Here is a 22,597-nt window from a genome sequence, read left to right as displayed (position 1 = left end):
TATGTTAAATAGGTGTTTTTTTTTTAATATCAAAATGCCGAACAAGGTGCTTCAACTAGATGCATTGTCGTTGGATATAGAGCTTCTTAAAACTCTAAATTCAAAGTTATCAGTCGCATTTGGAGATTCCAAATTACCTATTAATATACAAAAATTTGGAACTAGATTCGCTTTGGAACTCGAACTGATATTGAAACTTTTCCTTTTCAAATCAACTATTTGGAGCAAAGGTAACACGTATGGTCTTCGATTACAGAATTTAACACTTCATGATTTAGGTGCTCCATATAGGCAGAATATATCAAAACTTCGAAAGTTGTTTCTTCTATCATCAATTGTTGGTTCATATTTATATTCCAGGTTCGAAAAGCAGTTGTATTCTTCCGAATTAGAACTCAACGCACCAAATCTTACTGAAAGATCACTGATCAAATCTTTAGGTAAACTAGTTCGACAGCTTAACAAATATTATGCTATTCTCTCTCTTGCTAATTTTGTTACTTTCCTTTTGAACGGAAAGTTTCCAAGCTTGATGGACAGGATATTAAAAGTGTCGTACATTCCTATATCAAATACAGAGGTGTCTTTGGCATCAAATCCTGAGGCTATATCTTATGAATTTCAAGATCGTCAGCTTGTCTGGAACACGCTGACCGAATTCTTAGCATTTACTCTTCCGTTGATTTCAATTAAAAAGTTTTTGATAAGTTTAAAGAGTATATTTCATATTAATAAGTATACAAAGAAGACAATGATAGATGGAAGCAATAATATTCATCGTTTCCTTCCTCAAGCCTGTTGTGCAATATGCTACAAAAAGAGTTCGGAGAATTTGCATAATGGAGAAGATGTCTCGATAGAGGATAATTTAGTCACAAATCCATATATTACCAACTGCGGACACTTGTATTGCTACTATTGTATCATAAATAAGTTGGACGACTATAACGAGCTCAATGGGGGAGTTTTGGTTGATAAAGTTTCTGATGATGGTACTCATTGGAACTGTTTACGCTGTGGAAAGCCAGTATTATTCTGCAAGCCATATGATGGAGATTGCCAGCAGTTTATTCCAAGAGTTTCAAGTACAATGATGGACGATAACGAATTGGAGAGTTCTGATGATGGTGAAGTTTCAAATTTTAACGAATCGGATGATGAGGGAAACAATCAAAGCATGGATAATATCGAACCCAAACGTAGCAATGTTGATGACTACGAAAACTTTGAAGATAGTGAGGTGTGAAAAATCGATTGGGACTACGGTCTGTGACCTAGTAAGAAAAGAAACTCGTAAATCACTTCTTATGCCAATCGCATGAATAAATTGGTGATTTATATGGCTTTCATAAGTACTATCCTCTTTTTATTTTGATGGTATGCATTTCATAGAGTTATTATAATATGGCATCGCTTGTAACGATGGTATTTTCTAGTGTTTTGAAAATCAATTTCATTGATTCAGTTTTCATAATTCTGAATAATAATTGTTCCTTTGCGCCCGCCCGCTGGGTAAAATTTTTTTTTTCTGTTTCCTTCCTCTTGCTATAAATACTCACGGTCTTCCTCATTTTTGAAGACTTTACCATGCCACAATGCGCATATTTTTTTCTTTTGAAATTTTTCCTTTCTCTAAGATCTCTTTGCCTTTTGGCTTAGATCATGTGTAGTATCTGTTCTTTTCAGTGTAACAGCTGAAATAACTTCTTCGGAAGTTATCTTATTAGTTACAATTTATTTTTGGCAATTCTGAAGACGTTAGATCGTCTTGGCTCTATTACGAGAATTTAGTCTCAGATTTATCTGGGCTTTGTTTCTTATGAGCTGGGTGTCGTTACTATTACACTTTTCGGTTTCTGACGCCCTTTTTTTCTTCATTTTTCTAAGTGTCAAAGCAAGGGTTTGATTTGTTATTTAGAATTTTTGTAAGAAAAAGGTTTGTGTTTTGTGTTTGTTCGTGGAAAGTATATTAACTTTGAACCTGGGCTTCTTGAGAGGAGGGTTGGTGGAACTGAGGATCTGATCTAATATGTATAAGGGTATATAGGTATGTTTTTTCTTGTCGCCAAATGTGTTTAGCATTAATGATTGAAGAGAGTTTTTTATAGTGAATTGTGTAATGGGTAGATTTATCTTAACGTCTAGTAATGTTTGTGGTTGTCTTCATTATTTTTAATTTTTCACCTATTGTACATTTTGGTGTTTGATGTGTTTACTTTTTCGCTCGCCCTTATTCGCGTCACATCTTCATTCAACACGGTTTAACAATTTTTTACCCTTCGGAACTGTACATAGCTAATCTATTTGGTGCTTCTTTTGGCATCTAAACATCAACATTATCTGATGTTCACAGTCCCGTCTAATGATTACAAATATTAAGGAAGAAATTTCTTGGATACGGAATTGTCGACCGTTTATACCAGGAAAGCTTCCTATACTTCCTAAGCTTACTGAAGAACAAATTGCAAAATATGGTCATTCAAATGAATTTAATATTCGATTATCCGTTGACGATATACCAAATAATTTGATAATTGATCTTGAATCAGATGATGTTTTTGATAATCAACCAGACAATAATCATGAATCGGTAGTTTTAGATACCAGTAAGGATGGAGTATCTTCCGATGCAGTGGGCGAACTATCAAAACATGCTAGAACCTTTGGCAATGGAACAATGAACTCTGTTAAAACCAGTACGCAGAAATCAAATGATTGTACATCCTCTTCTATTGAACAAGCAATGAGATTAACACAGCCAGAATTGCATAATACATTTCAGAGGTCTGTTTCAAAAAGCGATGATCAGCTGGAAATTACAAAGCTAATGCAAAAAGCAGCCTTGTCACTGAAGGACGTTCCTTCAAAATCGGATTCGAAGCATTTTATTGATCTTACGGGAGATAGTGATAAAATTTTGCCTAAGAAGAGAAATGGCGACGTTTTGAGCGAGAGAAATGAATCAACGAAGCATCTAAAAGTCAATGAAAGTGGGAGGCAAGTCAATCTAAATGCAACACATGGTAATATTGCGGAACAATTTGATGATAATGAGGTGATAAATAACAGTGAAGGTGATGATGACTTTTTCAGTGATGATGATGATGATGAACTTGAAGCACTTTTGGCAAGTCGGAGAGAAAAACCTGATCATAAAGGTATTCTCGTATCTCCAGGGAAGCAGGATGATGGAAGTAAATATATCAATTCAGATGACACTAATCTTGATTATCCTTCTTTGCATCTTAGGCATGAAAATACATCCAATCTTGCAAATTCTGAACTTCAGAGATTAGTGAGCCATCTATATGGTTTTATTGATTCACTAGAAGCTTTAGGTTCTCTTTATTGTAATATGTGTCGTGCATTATCATCAAAATCGGAAAATGATGCAGATGTTAAAGTTATTAACAAAAAAATCCAAAATGCAAAAGATAATGTGCTTAATGCTAAGATCAACTGTGAAAGGTCTGCTTTGTCAGAAATTAAGTTTCAGGCAGATAGTTCCGATGCAATAAAAGATTCTGCGCATCAAGAATCATTGAAAGCTATTTCTACATCGCTGGAATTGGGTGCAACTGGGGAAGATTGTGGAGCTCCTGATAGTTCTTCACTCAACTGCGAGACGGATCCTGAAGAACGGTTGACAGAGAACAAATTAAGCACACAAGAGAGAAACGAACTGAACGATTTTATAGTCTCTGATGGGTACAATAATTCCCCCGATGCCGATGTAACTTATGTTGATGCTAAAGAAGAAAATGACATAAATGCTGTCAACAGCACACATATAGATCCTACAGACAATGTTGATGTTGACTTTGACGTTGACGTTGGCGTAGGTGATGGGACATTTACAGTAGGCATTAATAAATCATCAGATGTAGAAGAGATTGAAGACCCGGTGACTGAATTGAATGAGAATGATATTTTGCATAGCCCTTCTGTTGATATTGAAGATGATTCTGAAGAAGATATAGCTGTAAAGTCAGATAGCGATTATTTCACCCAGCTTAATGAGGAAAGGGAGTTAGAAACCATAGAGATTGCTGATGATGATGATAATGAGTCTGATGATGATTTTATCACCATTGATGGTGTTGAATCAAAAAATATTGTGGAAAGCACCGTTATAAAACAGGAAAATAAAGAAGAATGCGCATACCAGATTGATCATTACAATGAATCCAAACTTAAGCCATCGACAGAAAAGATGACAGAAAATACTTACCCTTGGACAAACGAGGTTTTTTCTGTTTTATCGAACGTTTTTCATCTTAAATCCTTTCGACAAAATCAGTTAGAAGCAATTAACGCAACCCTTTCCGGTAGTGATGTTTTTGTTTTAATGCCGACTGGAGGAGGAAAGTCTCTTTGCTATCAACTTCCTGCTCTTGTAAATTCTGGAAAGACAAAGGGTACTACAGTTGTGATCTCACCCTTGATTTCGTTAATGCAGGATCAGGTTAGGCATTTGTTAGATAGGCATATCAAGGCTGCAATGCTTAATTCGAGAACTGATGTTAAAGTGCGTCGTGAAACGTTTAATTTATTCAAGAATGGTTTTTTGGACCTTGTATACTTTTCACCTGAAATGATTAGTGCCAGTGGTCAGTGTAAAAGAGCCATTGAAAAATTGCATAGAGATGGAAGATTGGCCAGAGTTGTTGTTGATGAGGCGCATTGTGTTTCGTCTTGGGGTCATGACTTTAGACCAGATTATAAGGCTTTGAGTTATTTCAAAGAGCAGTATCCAGACATTCCTGTTATGGCCCTTACTGCTACAGCTAATGATCACGTCTGTCTGGATATTGTGCATAATTTAAAGCTTTCCTCGCCCAAATTTCTGAAACAAAGTTTTAATCGAACTAACCTTTATTATGGTGTCGTCCCAAAGAAGAAGAATACGGTTCAGAGGATCGCTGAATTGATCAATAAAAAGTATACCAATTACACAGGAATTATATATTGTCACTCTAAGAACTCTTGTGAACATACGTCAGAAAAGTTGTGTGCTTTTGGAATAAAGTGTGATTTTTATCATGCGGGAATGTCGACGGAGGATCGTTCTCGGGTACAGATGGCTTGGCAGCATGATCAGATTAAAGTCATATGTGCCACGATTGCATTTGGTATGGGTATTGATAAACCAGATGTTCGTTTTGTCATTCATTTAACGATGCCTCGAAACTTAGAAGGTTATTATCAAGAAACAGGACGTGCGGGAAGAGATGGTAAGCATTCTGATTGTCTGATGTACTATAGTATGAGGGATGCTATGACATTACAGAATTTGATACAGCGAGATCGTGAGCTAGATAGGGATAGTAAAGAGCAGCATCTTGCTAAACTTCGACAAGTTATCCAGTATTGTGAAAATACTACTGACTGCAGACGGCAACAAGTTTTGCAATATTTTAATGAATCCTTTGATCGAAAGAATTGTCACAAGCAATGTGATAATTGTGCTAGGGTTGGAACCATAAAGCAAATGAAAAAAGATGTCACCGGTCTTGCTCACAATATAATGTCACTTGTAAAACAGTTTCAGAATTCTCGTATCACTATGATACAGTTTCAAGATGCCATCAAAGGTTCCAGAAGTGCAAAGGTTTTGAAAAGTGGACTTGCAGATAATGAGTTTTACGGGATAGGAAAAAATCTTTCTAAAGTGGATGTCGAAAGGGTTTTCTTTCACCTAGTTCACAATTATTATTTGGAAGAAAAGTCGATAATGAATAGGGCAGGTTTTGCAACAAATTATCTACGCCTTGGACGTAATGCTTCTAAAGTGTTGGTCAAAGGAGAAAAAGTCATTATGACTTTTAATCAAACTATGGATGATTCTGGCAATAAAGGTCACATGGGATCTGATGGTAAACGAAAAATTAAACGAACGCACAAAAGTGTGAGGCCTAATAAAGCAAGAAAAGAGGCGCATACATCTAGCATTGATGATTTGGAATCTGTCGGTATTAATACTACAAGAACTGCTGAAATAAATCAATCAGCAGCTAAGATTGTACCGATATCAAAATTTGGTTATCGTGCAGCAAATCCCAGACAAACAACGATTGAAGATCCAGCAATGAAAAGTCATGTAAATGAGTGCTATATGCGCCTCCGAGCTCAAAGGTCAAGAGCTTCTACCCGATTTTCTCATGCATCAGAAACATCGATTGCTTCGGATACCACTTTAAAGGACATGGCGTTAAAACTACCATCTACTGAAATGGAGTATACTGTGCTGGATGATTTAAAGAAGTCACAGATGCAATATTTCAGTGTCTTTAAAAGAGTTCTTGGAAATCTTAGGAAGGAGAGAGAAAAGTTGTTTGGCACCAGTACAGTCCCAGCAGTATCGTTGGATTTTGATTATGCGGGAAACAGTTCCAACGAAGTCATAGCTTCATCTATTTCATCTCAGCAGCCAAGAATGGCACTCACTACAGGCAACACTTCTAAGTTTTTTCACAGTGATGATAATGGAACCCTAAATCAGTTGGAAACACTCTTAAATTCGCAATCCACGGTAAAAGAAGTGGATCAAAACAGGACGACCTCAAATGGAGGAAATTATAGAGCTAGGAAAAGAAAATCTACAAGAGGAAGCCATAGATCGTCGGTGAAAAGAAAGTATTCCTACAGGAACCCCAAAAAGCCTATTTCTACAAGAAATAGATCTCAGCAAGATAATACATCACAGAAATTGGGGTTTACAAGAACTTCATCTTCATCTAAAGTTACGCCAAGAGCAATGAAATTTTAATGGATAGTCCCTTATAAAGCCTAATCTGCTTTAAGAAATACCGTTTAATATATATGATCCACAATTTAATATTTGTATCAGCGTCGATATAAATTAATTTCTTGGTTATTTTTAATCTTGAAGTCATAGTATAAGAAGAAGAAGTGTTTTCTGTAGTCATTCCCGGTCTAAAAATGGAGAAGTCAGATGTAATTAAGAAAGTTATTTATTTTTTTTTTTTTTTTTTTTGGTTCAGAAAATTATTCAGTACATCAAATTTAAATTGTCTCTGCTGATTACTTCTCATAAGTACAACATCATAGCCATTTACTAAACAGAAATCGACTTTACGACATCCTTTGGAGGAAGTGTTGCAGCTCTGTTATACCTTATTGCTACCAAGTATATTGTTAATTTTGCAAGATGTCGTTTAATGTTCTCGTTCTCGGAGAAGGTGGTCGTGAGCATGCACTCATCTGGAAACTTTCGCAATCACCCAAGATTGGTAAGATATTTTGTGCTCCTGGTAACGGAGGTATTGCCTCGATGAAAAATGTTACCTGCGTTCCTATTGGATTGTCTTCATCGGACTATCCAGAGCTTACTTCATTTGCACTTAAAAATGATGTTAAGTTAGTGGTTCCTGGCCCTGAGCAGCCTCTTGTTGATGGTGTTGCCGATGCTTTTGCAAAAATCGGTATTCCTTCATTTGGTCCTTCTTCTACTGCAGCCCGCATGGAAGGTTCCAAAGCTTTTGCAAAAGATTTCATGAAAAAGCACGGTATTCCAACTGCTACTTATCAGAATTTTACTGATTATGAAGAGGCTAAAAGGTACGTCCAAAACTGTAACACGAAGGTCGTTATCAAAGCTTCAGGAATCGCCGCCGGAAAAGGTGTCATAATTCCAGAAAATAAAGATGAAGCATTACTAGCACTTAAGGAGATAATGGTGGACCGTAATTTTGGTGCTGCAGGTTCTGAAGTTGTGGTTGAAGAATACCTGGAAGGTGACGAGTTATCTATACTTTGTATAAGTGATGGTTATTCTTATGTCTATCTTCCACCAGCTCAGGACCATAAGCGCGTGGGCAATGGTGATACTGGACTTAATACCGGTGGTATGGGTGCCTATGCTCCTGCACCTCTGGCTACTCCTTCTCTTCTATCTAAAATAGAGAAGACCATCTTGAAACCAAGTATTGATGGTATGAGAAAAGATGGTTATCCTATGGTCGGTGTTTTGTTTGTTGGTTTGATGATCAGCCCTCAAGGTGAGCCTAAGGTTCTAGAATATAATGTGAGGTTTGGTGACCCAGAAACTCAGACCGTTCTTCCTTTGATGAAAAGTGATCTTCTAGACTTAATGATTGCCACTGTTGAGCATCGTCTTGATAGTGTGCCCTTCAGTATCTATGAAGGAAAGTCAAGTGCTACGGTTGTCATGGCGGCTTCCGGTTATCCAGTGAAATATAATAAAGGAGATAAAATATCCATTAAGGAGCCTTTACCGGAGGATACATTCATTTTTCATGCAGGAACAAAGCTTGTTAATGGCTCTCTTGTCACCGCTGGTGGTCGTGTTATTGCTGCTACTGCGATATCTGATACCCTTAAGGATGCGGTTAAGAAAGCATATGTGGGGGTTGGCTTTGTTACATTCACAGGCAAGTACACGAGGGACGATATAGCTCACAGAGCCTTTGACTCGAAAATTGTGGACGGTAATACTTTAACTTATGAAGCAGCAGGTGTCTCCGTTGATGCCGGTAATAAGTTGGTTGAAAATATTAAAAAGATGGTCAAGTCAACATCTAGACCTGGAGCAAATCCAGAACTCGGTGGTTTCGGTGGTCTTTTCGACCTTAAGGCTGCTGGTTACAATGATATTGATAACACACTTCTTGTCGGAGCAACTGATGGTGTTGGTACAAAGCTTCGTATTGCGCAGATTCTCGATGTACATGACACGGTGGGAATTGATTTAGTGGCAATGAATGTTAACGATTTGGTCGTTCAGGGTGCTGAGCCTCTTATGTTTTTAGATTATTTTGCAACGGGTCATTTAGATTTACCTGTCGCTCAGAGTTTTGTTCGTGGTGTTGCCGATGGCTGTAAACAGGCTGGATGTGCTTTGGTTGGAGGTGAAACTTCAGAAATGCCTGGGATGTATCCGCCTGGACATTATGATACTAACGGAACTGCTGTTGGTGCGGTTTTGAAGGATGAAATGCTTCCTCGTACGGACGAAATGGGTGCCGGAGACATTTTGCTTGGAATTGCTTCAAACGGTATTCATTCCAATGGTTATTCATTGGTGAGAAAAATAATTGAAAGTAGTAGTTACAGCTACACTGATCCTGCTCCATGGAATCCTAAGTCTACTATTGGCAGAGAAGTTCTTATTCCAACAAGAATTTACGTCAAACAGCTTCTTCCATCAATAAAGTCTGGGTTAATTTTGGGTTTAGCCCACATTACAGGTGGAGGTTTGATTGAAAATGTTCCTCGCGCCTTGCCTGATAATGTTACAGCCAAGATTGACATTTCCACGTGGGAGGTTCCGGAGATTTTCAAGTGGCTCGGCAAAGAAGGTAATGTCCCGATCCCAGATATTCTAAAAACGCTCAATCTTGGTGTTGGTATGGTTGTGATAGTGAAAGCAATAAATGTCGAAAGGGTCACTGAGAATTTGACTAAGGCAGGTGAAACTGTGTACAAAATTGGTAAACTTGTGAAGCGGATGCCCGGTATGGTCGGCTGTATTGTTGACAATGCTGAAGGATTGTATTGAATAAATGCATGTAATAAAGTGAGATGAGTTAAGGAAGAAAAAAGGGTGTTTCTTTTAGAGATATAAGTTCTAGAATGGTAGTGTGATTCGTTCATAAAAAAGCTTCTACATAATCAAGTGGCTGCTTAAAATTTACTTAATTTTGATACTTAATTTTTATTTAGTGTCTTGCAGCTCATCAACAGACCGGATCATTTATAAACTATCGAAATAATATGAAACAACCGTTTTAGAAAAATAAATATCACCGGTGTAGTGATGCACAATAAGCGCACGTTTCTAGTTAATAATAGTTAATCAACTTTTCAATTACAAAATGTGTAACTAAATATATATATATATTTTTTTTTCTCCTTTCTTTTAGAAATTATGATAAATTTTTATGTAGCTATCAGACAAAGGAAAAGTTTTTCCCCTCAAACGTTTAAGCTTGGTGGTGCTCTTTCTATTCTGTGAATTAGAAATTTAGCTATTTGTTTCGAGTTTGGCCCAAGTATTGCCAGTATTCTTGAAAGTATTTGTTCTTTATGATTAAAGAGTCATCTTACATATGCTTATTCGGAGGTATACGTATTGTTCAGAATTCAAATGAGAACACCACGTTTAATTAAGTTCAAGGCATAACCGTTTATATTCAATATAGTGAAAGCAGCCAAAGCAAGTATCGAGAGAATCTTAATCCGAAAGCTAGTATTGTTTATTTAGGACGCTAATATGAGTGCAACTGACTCGAATTCTGCATCATCGTCAATTTCTGGTGTTAATTCTATTTCAGCCACATCTAATAACTCAAGTATTATTGGAGATGCTCGTTTAAATGATCACAGGCACCAGAGTCTGTCACTTCCAGTTAGGACGAACTCTAGGCTTGCTCATGAATATGAGCCACATCAGGTTGAAACAAAAAGTTTTCACAACAAGCATTTAACTCCTCCGAAATGGAACAAACAATATTTAGGCCGAGGTAATTGTGCTTCCCCAAAGCAGTCAAGCAAATTTCTAGGGGATGAGGTCGATGATAAAAATGTACATGAACGTACACTTGATACTATGACAGGCCACTGTTCTTCTGTGGATGTGGATCCTCCGGTTAGAGATAGATTATTCCGTAAGGATGGCCCTTTGCCACATCCTTTTAACCCATCTGTCAATTCGAGGGATCTTCGTAGTAAAATGCTCGCTACAGATGATGAAGGTGAAGAAGATGAGTATGCCACAAAATTTCAGGATAGATATGGTACGATTGCAAGGTCAGTGGGCCCATTATCCGAAATTGAAACTAAAGTTGGGGGTTTAAGAGTTCCGAAAAAGAAGCCGTCTTCTGGGATGCGTCACCGATCCAAATCTATGAGTGAAGAAGTAAAAATGTTGCTACGTTCTAAATCTAAGGATTCTGCTTCGCATCCAAGTGGAATACTTCTTCCAAGCATAAGCCAGGGCGAAGTGAGAAGGTTTTCCAGATCTTCAAGGGGTTCTGCTGGAATACATAAAGCTGGCGTTCCTGGCGTAACAATAGTTGATACCACGAATAATTTGGGACGGGCAACTTCACATGTTTCTTCGAAGTCCTCACATCCACCAAGTAGTGATACTGATAGTGATGTTGATTCGCATGGTTCTCGTGATTCACAAGAAACAGAAGAAGATGTTTGTTTTCCAATGGTCCCTAAGCATGTCCGTATTCGTGGAATTGATTTTGATGAGATAGAGGAATTTATTACAGAGCAAAGACTAGAAAATGAGGAAATTTCAAAGAGGGAGAACGAACTTAAATTACGTGGAGAAAGTTCTGTGACTACATCTTCTGAGAAATTTAGTACTGCCGCCTTAAAGTATACTCCACGCTTCAGGAAGACTAAAAAATCTGGGGTTTTGAAAAATAAAGTGTCTGAAAATGAGGAAAAAATGGGCACAAGTTCCTCATCTACTATGGAATTTGAGAAGGAAATGGATACTGAGGACAATAAGTTGGGTATGGAAATTAAAGTTGCAAATACACAAAATACTTTGAACTCATCGACGGAGAGAGCATCATTTGATTCTTCGATTAACACTGACACGGATAATGATATAGTGCCTGATCGATTCAGTTTCTTCAACTCAAACAGGGAGGAAACGATTCATGCTGCAGATATAGCTTCTATTGTGAAAAAGGGTACCCCTGTAAGATCCCTTTTTGAACCAGAAGACTCTGTGTGGTGGCTGGATTGTATCTGCCCAACGGATGAAGAAATGAAAATGCTTGCAAAAGCATTTGGAATTCACCCATTAACAGCAGAAGATATTCGTATGCAAGAAGCACGAGAAAAGGTTGAGCTTTTTCGAACTTATTACTTTGTCTGTTTCCATACTTTTGATCCCGACAGTGAGAGTGAAGATTTTTTGGAGCCTATAAATGTTTATATGGTTGTATTTCAACAAGGAATATTGACCTTCCATTTTTCTCCTATCAGCAATCCGGCTAGTGTTAGGAGAAGGGTCCGTCAGCTTAGAGATTATGTTGATGTTTCTGCAGATTGGCTTTGTTATGCTATGATTGATGATATTACTGACGGTTTTGCACCGGTTATCCATTCAATTGAGTACGAAGCTGACGCAATAGAGGATTCGGTCTTTTTGTTCAAAGAGAAAGATTTCAGAGAGATGCTCTTTCGGATTGGTGAATCAAGGCGGAAAGTCATGACCTTAATGAGATTACTTCAAGGAAAGGCAGACGTTATCAAGATGTTTGCCAAAAGATGTCATGAGGATAGTAGTCCTCTGGCAGGGCATTCTGCACAGCCAAGAGCAGATATTGCTCTCTATCTAGGTGATATTCAGGATCATATAATCACTATGTTTCAGTCCCTACTTTCTTATGAAAAAATATTCAGTAGGTCGCACTCGAATTACTTGGCACAACTTCAAGTTGAGTCCTTTTATTCGAATAATCAGGTCACTGATATGTTGTCTAAAGTTACAATGATTGGCACTATATTGGTTCCAATGAATTTAGTCACTGGTTTGTTTGGAATGAATGTTCATGTTCCAGGTCAGGATGAAACTACTTACGCATGGTTTGGTGGTATTTTGGGATTCATTATTGTTGCCATCATTGTTTCTGGTTTTGCTGCCAACTGGTACATGGATATGGCACAAAGAAGAGATACAAGAAAGAGTGCCATAAATTCTGGAGTGTCTGTTAAGACATTTGGCTTTGGAAGAAAACGCAAGCAAGAGCAAAGGGATCGAACAAATAGATCAATGGTCAGCCTTCCAAGTCGTTACACGAGATACGGCGACTTGGCCTAATGTTGAAATTTACCCTATTAAATATTTTAAAACAAGTTTAATATAGATATATATTATAATAAAGAGTTGTAATAGTCTGAACAAATTTTAATCCAAAAAATATGCTGTGTACATCCAGGATCTAGAAGGAAATCAATCCTCATGGCTGGACAAAGCAAGAAAGGGGTGGCCAAAAAATGGCCAAAAAAACTCTCAGACCGAGAATTGAACTCGGATCCCTCGCGTGACAAGCGAAAATTCTAGCCATTAAACTATCTGAGATCTACATTTAATGTAAATGGTCGGACTGAAGGTAACAAAATATTATTTTTAATAACCTGAAGTATAAGGATTCTTTAGATGATTACCAAATCCGTCTAAAGATATATATTAGATTAATTAGATTCTTATCTGATACTTCTCGTATCCTTTCATATCTCTTATCTCATAGCTGTCGGACATATGAGAATATTACCTAGTATTAGGTAATCTATTATTATATGTCATTAGATTTATTTGTTTTGAGATCTGAACTTATTCTAAAATAACGAAGATTTAGAATAATATCTAATAGAGACAATCCTGGATAAAATGCACTAACTGTGTATGTTAGGGAATCAGCAGAAAAATAATTATGCGCGATCATAATTCTGTTTCTGAGAATTAAATCTTTTTTTTTTATTATGTATGATTACCTCACTTTATTTTCCTTTTTATTTTTACTTTACTTTACCTCTTTTTATATAACTTGTTTCTTCTACGAAGGGACGAGACCCGATAGCCTATTTTGCAATACAACTAGTTCGACTCCACTTTGATGGTAACAGAGTAAAGGAAGTAAATTCATTTTCTTCTATGGTGACACATACACAATTGTTAGAATGTTAAAGGCATTAACATTATCACACAGACCACTTGGTACATTTATATCCACCCACTTAGGTAACCGACCTTACAATTGTCTGAATCTCCCCGACTGCTAGGTTCTTATTAGTTCTATTAAAGAAGGAGTTTGATAGCTAAAGCCCGGGAGTAACTCACAAGGTCTCTCTTAACTCCGACAATAGCTCTCTATGAATCATTCTATTCATTCATTATTCTATCTAATCACCTTTCTCCCCAATCTCTCTTTCTCGAAAAATAACTAAATCATAATCTAACCTTGCCTCTGTATCAAAGGAGGGCAAGGGCGCATATTTATATTAAATGGAGAATGACACTTCTTCCATTTCTCTTCCAATTTCATACAATAACAAATTGTATGCCAAAGAGGAATCCATCCTGTTTGGGAACATCACATTATGTGAATTCAGCATAACCCGCGATCATGCAAAAACCTGTTGTTTTGCATATGCAGTCGCCACACGAATATTAGTCAGTTTATTCCGATGTAGCTCTTTCTTATTGTCTTTCGGATCACTATCCTTTCAGTACGCTTTATTTCTTATTCGCGCTTCTCATAAATTATTTCGGAAACTATTTATATCTTTCCGTGTTACCTAATCAGGTAAATGAATTCATTAATATTTTATCTGGCTTTAAACCAATATGTTCTTGGTTTGACCCCTTACATTTAATAAAGATTCATGGGCACTTATAACACTATTGAAATTACGATATGCATCCTGTGGAATTTTTGTGAGTACGGTGAAGGCATAACCTATAGATTATGTGTCAGAGTTAAGAGAGACCTTATGAGTTACTCCCGAGCTTTAGTTATCAAACTCCTTCTTTAATAGAACTAATAAGAACCTAGCAGTCGGGGAGATTCAGACAATTGTAAGGTCGGTTACCTAAATGGGTGGATATAAATGTACCAAGTGGTCTGTGTGATAATGTTAATGCCTTTAACATTCTAACAATTGTGTATGTGTCACCATAGAAGAAAATGAATTTACTTCCTTTACTCTGTTACCATCAAAGTGGAGTCGAACTAGTTGTATTGCAAAATAGGCTATCGGGTCTCGTCCCTTCGTAGAAGAAACAAGTTATATAAAAAGAGGTAAAGTAAAGTAAAAATAAAAAGGAAAATAAAGTGAGGTAATCATACATAATAAAAAAAAAAGATTTAATTCTCAGAAACAGAATTATGATCGCGCATAATTATTTTTCTGCTGATTCCCTAACATACACAGTTAGTGCATTTTATCCAGGATTGTCTCTATTAGATATTATTCTAAATCTTCGTTATTTTAGAATAAGTTCAGATCTCAAAACAAATAAATCTAATGACATATAATAATAGATTATCTAATACTAGGTAATATTCTCATATGTCCGACATAAAGATGAAATATCCTCTTGTGTCTGTACTAAATATATGTACAAGTTATGTACTACAATATATCTCAAGATACTAGACTAATCTGGTAACACTAACTTTAACACCACTGCTGTTGGAACTTATGAAATAACATGATTCTTCACTTGTAATTATTTTATTTAAAATATGTGAATCAAATCAATCTTAAAACAAAGAAACATACTTTTTGGACACAATGTTGATCACAATCTTCATTCCTACTCAACTCCTTTAAACTTTTTAGTGATTTCAAATTGCACACGCTAAAAATGAAATTTCACTTGAAACAAATTTTCAGCAGAATTTTAGAACAACCTCGGTTTCTCAATGAAGGGCAAATAGGACCGTATAAACCCTATTTAGCTATTCTGGTCACTCAATTCAAACATGTCCTTTTTTGAATTCAAATTCTCTAGTCAAACTTACCCATAACAATTGGATATTTGTGTACCCAGCAGCACATGCGAAGGAAGGTACAAGAGTACAAAGCAGGCGCTGATGTTACAACAATATCGTATATGAACTATAACTAATGAAAATATTGGATCAAATTATGTCACACTTTGGATTGACTTGAGAAGAGCAAAATCATTAGATATATAATAGCACAATACCAAACTTTATTAGAGCTGAAAGTCCAGTTGGATAAATAGCAGAATCCATTTTTTCTGATAAAATTATTTGTATATAGTTGATAACTTAGAAAAATAACGCCAACTTTTATAATTGATGTGAAGTACATACTTTAATTTTTTGAAAGAAGGGTGTAGAATTGAAGGGGACAAAAAATGTATGAGCCTAAAATATTGTGAGGATTGCATGCATATAATTAAATACTTATAAATACTTATCAAAAATATGATTGAAACAAGGCGGTACAGTTTTTTTGATCTGACCATCGACGAATACATTCTACCCAACATTTTTCAGGTATGATAAGGATCCTGATTAATCCTCATTTTTCTCATCATCTTTACAAATATATATTCCAGTTATACAGACTAGATGAACACATGAAACTAGTCAACTTTTTAATGATGAAGGGAGTCGTGATACACAACGCACGAATGAAACAAATATCAGGATAGGTGTTATGCTTGCAGACAAGGAATACATATTGCAGAAAGGATTCAAATGCTTTACACTTAGCACGAAAAAGTGGCATAAAACGGTCAATATACCTTTTTTGCTATTAAATTAAATTAGACGGATGGCCAGAATTAGTTGCCATTTATTTTAAATTCATTAAAATAAACGTGAGAATATCGCAATGCTTAAGCTAAAAGACGGACGCATGATAGTTTCTTGTTTTCAAAAGTTTGTCCTGCAATATATAATGTATTGGACAAGTTTTTGCGATTGCTTTTAAATATCTATTGTATTACAAAAAGTACTGATTTGATATAATAACTTAAATACCATTCAATATGATTATTATTATGAAAGCCAAATCCCTCACCTTTTATCCTTACAACCTTTTTACGATAGCATTATAATGCAATGCTTATAACGGGTGATATTGCAGAATCATTTTTACAAGAAATTATAATTTAAGAAAGTTATTCATTAACTTAAAAAGTTGAATGCTTTTAATTAAACACATTTCACTTATACTGGTCTTGCAACAATTTGCTTGAGGAATGAATTTTGAGACTTAGGAGTTTGTGGAACTATAGAATGATTTAACCAAGTCTCAATAAAGTAAGATAAAAATCATTGAAATGCGGTTTAGAAAAAGAAAGGGGGGGATGGGGGAAAAAAAGCATGAGAAAGAAATCCTGAAATTATGCGTGAGAATAGTTGTATATTTTGACATACAGAAGAGTGTTACATAATATCCATCTAAGTGTTATGATAATAACTTCAATTATATATCAGGATGGATATATGGGCTAAGGGGCATTTTGCGAAGAATTATAATCTGTCAAAGGAATTTAGAGAACTATGTACTGCATGCAGGAAAGGTGATATAGAATTAGCTGATAAGTATATTGCGACGGGTATTAATTTAAATCAAATGGATGAGTGGGATTATTCGCCTCTTATTTTGGCTTCAATATGTGGACATGAAAATATAGTAAAGCTTTTACTAGAAAAGGGATGCATTGTTAGTCGTGATACGTTTGAAGGCTCACGGGCCATTTACGGCGCCTTAAATGATTCTATAAGGTCGATTTTGCTTAGCTATGATATTACTAAAGCCGTCGATGTTACTCAACCATTCGCATCCCATATAACAGGCATATTGTTAAGGCCAAAATTTGTTAGCTTTGATGCTCTTCTTACTTTTCCTGATCTGCCTAAGGAAAGCATGAAAATTCATCGCTTTATGCTAATGGTGATCTCAGATTATTTTTGGGAAAAGCTTTCATCTAGTGACACAAAAGATAGTTCCTTTTGCGTGAGTACACAAGATATACTCTGTAACCGGCATAATGTTCGGAGTTGGAAATTTCTTGTGGACTATATTTATTTAGTTCCAAAATTAGATCTTAAAGATATTGATATTGATGATCTTATTTCCTTAGCAGAAGATGTTCATTTACCCGATCTTGCATCTGTAGTTAAGCGGATATATGTGGCTAATACTATGGCCGAGAGATCTAGGGTTAAAAATCAGGTTCAACAGCAAATATGTTCTATTGCTCGTGGGAAATTGAAGCGATTCGTAACTCAACAAATAATCCAACCAATGATCGTTCGAAAAATTAATGTATCTTTGAAAATAAACAATGACGATACTGTGATAGATATAACTAATAACGATGCTTATAAAAATGTTCTTTCCCCGGATGAAAAGAGACATTTCATAGATAAAAACGGAGCGGACGTGATCCTTTGTGTTGAGGTCGCAGATCATTACCTGTTTTACCCTGTTCATCGTGCAATCTTATCTCGCTCAGAATATTTTGACACTCTTTTTAGGTCTTCTTTCGTGGAGACATCTCTTTTTTTGGATACAATGCTCGAGGATGAAGGTATAATTGATAGGCAATATTTCTTGAAAAATCCGAATGCAATTCCTGTTCTTTCTTTACCAGTTTCATCTGTGACGCAGTGTATAGATGGGTTATCATCAGAAGAACTGCAAATTAGGGGTAGCAAACTTGTGGAAATAATTTTGGACTTTCTTTATTTTGACACAGTAGACATCCCTACTGTTCTTGCAATAGACACATTGATGTTAGCTGATTCTCTTTTTATTGATAGGCTTAAGACTATGGCTGCCATTGCTATTACTCAAATAGACAATTATGATGAATGCGAGATATCATTATACGATGTACTTCGAGTGTCATGGAAGACGCGAGTCCAAAGGCTCGAAACACATGTGGCCAAAATTATAAGTGCCAATCTTTCTAAATATTTACACGATCCGGAATTTAAAGCTGTGATTGAAGAATCAGCTGGGAGGATTGACGCACGAGAAGACTATGATACAATCGAATTAGTTGCTGATATTAAATATTATCTTCGACGGAAATATCATATAGATAACGAGGACGAAGGTCCGTTGAATCCTAACTTGAAATATGTAGAAGACGATGAAAACTACAAGCAAAGGAAAAAAAGATATGAATCCGAAGTATCCGCATTAGACAAAGTGGTACAGAATCTTGGACTGGATACCGGAGAATTTAACAAAGTTCCACTTTAAACAATCGCTTGTTGAAATGCATCCGACTAAAAAAGAAGATATATTGAGTCGAAAGTACTATTATTTTGAAATATCGTATCTTGATTAATATTCATCAAAAATTGAGAATTTTATTAATTCAGATGAATAAAGTTAGCTCTAACGCTTTGATTCAAGCAACTGATTAGCGCGTTAAAGCCGGCAACGTTAACATCTTCGTGAATTCCCACACCCCACAGAGGAGGGTTTGAACCAATCCTACAGTTGATATATGACGCAGCTTGAGAATCAGAATCTTTACCAAGAGAGTGTTCGTGATAATTCACAACGTCGAAGTCTCTATTGAAATATGCGGCGAGCGAATTTGCAAAAGCAGATATTGGACCGTTTCCCACCCCATTTAACTTGATTTCCTTGTTGTTGTTCTTGATGATAGAATGTATTTCTCTCTTTCCTCCTTTTTTGGTATCACTATGATAATCAACAAGTCTAAAAGCGTTAACTTTCTCCAGCTTGATTACAGTGTTTTCCGGAAATATGATATATTTTGTTTCAAAGAGACCGACAATTTCTGACGTTTTCAATTCTCTTGTTTTAGCCTCTGTTTCACGCTGAACAACCTTAGAAAACTCAATCTGAAGTCCTCTAGGAAGATCTAATTCCAAGTTTCTCAGAATGATCCAAGAGGCCCCCCCTTTACCTGACTGAGAATTAACTCTGATAATTGCTTCGTATGTCCGGCCAATGTCTCGAGGATCCAATGGTAAATATGGCATTTTCCAATCCGCAATGCGGCACTTCTTTCCCGAACTTTCAGCTTCAAATGCAAGCTTTCTCTTTTTCTGTTCATGCTTCTTAAACCCTTTTTTAATTGCGTCCTGATGAGATCCAGAGAAAGCACAGACAACAAGTTGTCCGCCATACGGTGCTCTGGGATGAATAGGAATTTTATTGCATTTTTCAACGACATCAATCACAGACTTCATGTCAGAGAAATCCAAATGTGGATTTATGCCCTGTGTATAAAGGTTTAAGGCCAATGTCACTAAGTCAACATTACCGGTACGTTCCCCGTTTCCGAAAAGGCATCCTTCCACCCTATCTGCCCCTGCCAATTGAGCCAACTCTGCGGCTGCAACAGCACAGCCTCTATCGTTGTGCGGATGAAGAGAAATGCAAACTTTTTTACTCTCAGATATTTTATTGCAAAAATTCTCTATTTGATCAGCATAAACGTTAGGTGTCGACATCTCAACAGTAGCCGGCAAATTAAAAATAATCGGATTTCTAATGGATGGATTCCAGGCTGCCTTCACTGATTCACACACCTCAATTGCGTAATCTGGATCAGTATCACTGAAAGTCTCGGGTGAAAATTCAAACATCCATTCAGTTTCATGCATGTTTGGATCATCTTTCGTGAGAGTTCGCACATAACGTGTGCATTCAGTTGCCTGCTTTTTTGTTTCCTCTTTAGAGAGATTGAATACAATATCTCTGAAGCACTCTGATGTAGCCATGTATATATGAACAATAGCTTTCTTAGCACCTTTGAGAGCATCAATTGTTCGCTTTATAAACTGTGGCCTACATGGCGCAAGGACCTGTATGGCCACATCGGAAGGAGCATTCTGGACACACCAGCGCGTAAAATCAAAATCAATTTGTGAAGCAGATGGAAATGCAACCTCAATTTCTTTGAAACCTATTTCAACTAACTTCTTAAAATAAACTTGCTTTTCTTCCACTGTCATTGGATCAGGAAGGGATTGATTTCCGTCCCGGAGATCAGTGGAAAGCCATCTTGGTGGCTTGTCCAGTGTTCTGAGAGGCCACTGCCTGGTTTTTAAATTGAGTTTTGGATCAAATTTTTTGTACTTAAGTGAGGGATCCTTGAGCATTGTCATTTCTTATTTGGATATAAAAAGCAAAACAGTATATGGCCTTCTTGTACAATACAGTGAGTCGAACTTATAAAGATATGTCCTACCGCGGTCGGTGAATCCATTATATTAAAACTAAGAGTTATGATTAACGAAAAAGAGGACGCGCTAACACCAGTTTATTTATATTCCACACGAATTATAACATTAGCAGTTAATAGTTATTTGTGTGACATATTGACAAAAAATTTTCCTCTATGAATAAAATTTCATTATATATTTTTCTCTAACATGCCCCGCTTAGCTCTTTCGGGAAACTTCTTGTAGAGTCATCATTCTAGAGTCATATCAGCAAAAGAGTGTGACAGACCACCCATCCGAGTCTTGAGGAAAAGCATATAGCGTACTATAATTTTTTTGTTCAAGTTTAAGATTATATAGTGATACTATGTATAAATTTATGTGTACAATTCTGGTACTTATAATGTTGTATTAATTAGTGCTAGGCAGTTAGTTCAGGAATTTTCAAACTCGGAGCTCGGAGTTTTGAAAAAAATCATTACATAATTTCGGGCTTCGCGCTCTCCTCAAAATTCCGGATAAAAGGCGAGTCTACTTTTTCGCGATAAAAGAGGAGAAAATTTTGAATTCTTCGAAACAAATATTTCTGATGTCAAAAATATCAGAGCTAAATTGGATTTCACCATTAACTCGAATTCATTTTCACATACTGTGTTGTATCCTAAATAATCATATTATAATGGCAGGTGGTATAAATGTTGATGTTGAATTTTTGTAAGTTTTATAAATTTGCCGACAACTTTGAGTGTAATACTAACAATATTTGGAAAAGAGGAGGATTGGACTCTATTTTCGGTGGACTCACAAAAGCAAAGTGTATTGTCACTCGTAAGGATAACAATGTTCCCACAATGAGAGATCTCTTGGCTTACATCGTGCAGAATATTTTGGTGGATAGAGAGAAAGATCTTTGTGTTTTCATGCAGGAAGAAAATGTTAGACCGGGTATTTTGGTGCTCATAAATGATACTGACTGGGAACTTGAAGGCGAACTTAATTACAAATTAAACAACGATGATTTAATTTCTTTCACATCCACTCTCCACGGAGGATGAAGTTTTAATTATAATGTATGATCATGATAGCAACACATAATTAGTTTTATCATTTAATTTCGGTTATTTTGCAACCCAATAACCCCTTTCCACCCCAACTTGTACTCGGAGAAAGTTTTAATGACACTCTGGGACTGTTTGCCTCATTTCTTTCAACAACAATTTCTATAGTGCGATCGATGTTGCTTTTGACCACGGTTGCCACGCTTTGTAGGTGCTTATGATTTGTTACATTAATATGTCCAAAACTCAAGATTTTATCGCCGGATTTAAGCCCTGCCTTTGCAGCAGGACTATTGGGTTCAACTTCCTCAACAATGGCGAAAGAAATGAGTTGTTTGCAATTCCATTTAGCGCCCCTGTTTTCGGGATCAACTTTATTGGTTTTTAATTTTATCTCTTGGAACATATCCTTGATTTTGAAATCGACGATATCAATAACTTCTTTAAGATCATTACGTAGGCGAATGATCTGTACCCTTACCAAACGTGTCTGAATAACATCTATATCACTCCTAGGAAATCCATCCTCTGTTAATAACTTGGTGTCCATGTCCACATGTAAAGACTTCAGCCGAGTAAACAACATATCTAATGATCGTTCGATCCGTTCCTTGAGCGTGCTTAATTTATCCAAGCTATAATTCCTAGCAGCAACTAGGTCACAGTCGGGCAGCGGGAGATTCAAATCTCCCATTGCATTCTCAAATGACATTTATGAATTATTGTTGTTGCTCCCGAATAGAATGAAAATGATTGTAACTGAAGTTAGGAGAATATGTATGGCAAATGTTTTCTCTCACGTAGCTTTCGATCTGTTTTTTAAAT

At 36.4% G+C, this 22,597-nt stretch overlaps 7 protein-coding genes and 1 non-coding gene across 8 annotated transcripts; 5 read left to right on the top strand and 3 right to left on the bottom strand.

Annotated features, from left to right (window-relative positions):
* Positions 1 to 34: 34 nt before the first annotated feature.
* Positions 35 to 1,246, top strand: BRETT_001650 (uncharacterized protein; the record flags this gene model as incomplete). The annotated part of the gene is made up of 1 exon (XM_041280194.1): positions 35 to 1,246. The coding sequence occupies one exon, from the start codon at positions 35 to 37 to the stop codon at positions 1,244 to 1,246; it is 1,212 nt and encodes a 403-aa protein (XP_041135077.1).
* A 5,925-nt stretch (positions 1,247 to 7,171) lies between these two features.
* ADE1_2 (Bifunctional purine biosynthetic protein ade1) lies at positions 7,172 to 9,541 on the top strand (the record flags this gene model as incomplete). Its single annotated transcript, XM_041280193.1, has 1 exon — positions 7,172 to 9,541. The coding sequence occupies one exon, from the start codon at positions 7,172 to 7,174 to the stop codon at positions 9,539 to 9,541; it is 2,370 nt and encodes a 789-aa protein (XP_041135076.1).
* A 714-nt stretch (positions 9,542 to 10,255) lies between these two features.
* On the top strand, positions 10,256 to 12,832 carry BRETT_001648 (uncharacterized protein; the record flags this gene model as incomplete). The annotated part of the gene is made up of 1 exon (XM_041280192.1): positions 10,256 to 12,832. One exon carries the CDS (start codon positions 10,256 to 10,258, stop codon positions 12,830 to 12,832), a length of 2,577 nt encoding a protein of 858 aa, XP_041135075.1.
* Positions 12,833 to 13,021: 189 nt separating this feature from the next.
* BRETT_001647 lies at positions 13,022 to 13,093 on the bottom strand. The gene has a single exon. It is a non-coding gene; the product is annotated as a tRNA-Asp (tRNA).
* A 3,899-nt stretch (positions 13,094 to 16,992) lies between these two features.
* Positions 16,993 to 18,771, top strand: BRETT_001646 (uncharacterized protein; the record flags this gene model as incomplete). The annotated part of the gene is made up of 1 exon (XM_041280191.1): positions 16,993 to 18,771. The coding sequence occupies one exon, from the start codon at positions 16,993 to 16,995 to the stop codon at positions 18,769 to 18,771; it is 1,779 nt and encodes a 592-aa protein (XP_041135074.1).
* Positions 18,772 to 18,884: 113 nt separating this feature from the next.
* BRETT_001645 (uncharacterized protein) lies at positions 18,885 to 20,657 on the bottom strand (the record flags this gene model as incomplete). The annotated part of the gene is made up of 1 exon (XM_041280190.1): positions 18,885 to 20,657. One exon carries the CDS (start codon positions 20,655 to 20,657, stop codon positions 18,885 to 18,887), a length of 1,773 nt encoding a protein of 590 aa, XP_041135073.1.
* A 736-nt stretch (positions 20,658 to 21,393) lies between these two features.
* BRETT_001644 (uncharacterized protein) lies at positions 21,394 to 21,769 on the top strand (the record flags this gene model as incomplete). Its single annotated transcript, XM_041280189.1, has 2 exons — positions 21,394 to 21,428; positions 21,487 to 21,769. The coding sequence occupies 2 exons, from the start codon at positions 21,394 to 21,396 to the stop codon at positions 21,767 to 21,769; spliced, it is 318 nt and encodes a 105-aa protein (XP_041135072.1).
* Positions 21,770 to 21,818: 49 nt separating this feature from the next.
* On the bottom strand, positions 21,819 to 22,484 carry BRETT_001643 (uncharacterized protein; the record flags this gene model as incomplete). Its single annotated transcript, XM_041280188.1, has 1 exon — positions 21,819 to 22,484. The coding sequence occupies one exon, from the start codon at positions 22,482 to 22,484 to the stop codon at positions 21,819 to 21,821; it is 666 nt and encodes a 221-aa protein (XP_041135071.1).
* Positions 22,485 to 22,597: the final 113 nt, after the last annotated feature.

The sequence above is a fragment of the Brettanomyces bruxellensis genome, chromosome 4 (genome assembly GCF_011074885.1).
Source record: "Brettanomyces bruxellensis chromosome 4, complete sequence".
Classification (NCBI taxonomy): domain Eukaryota; kingdom Fungi; phylum Ascomycota; class Pichiomycetes; order Pichiales; family Pichiaceae; genus Brettanomyces; species Brettanomyces bruxellensis.
This window is presented reverse-complemented; position numbering and strand designations above follow the sequence as displayed.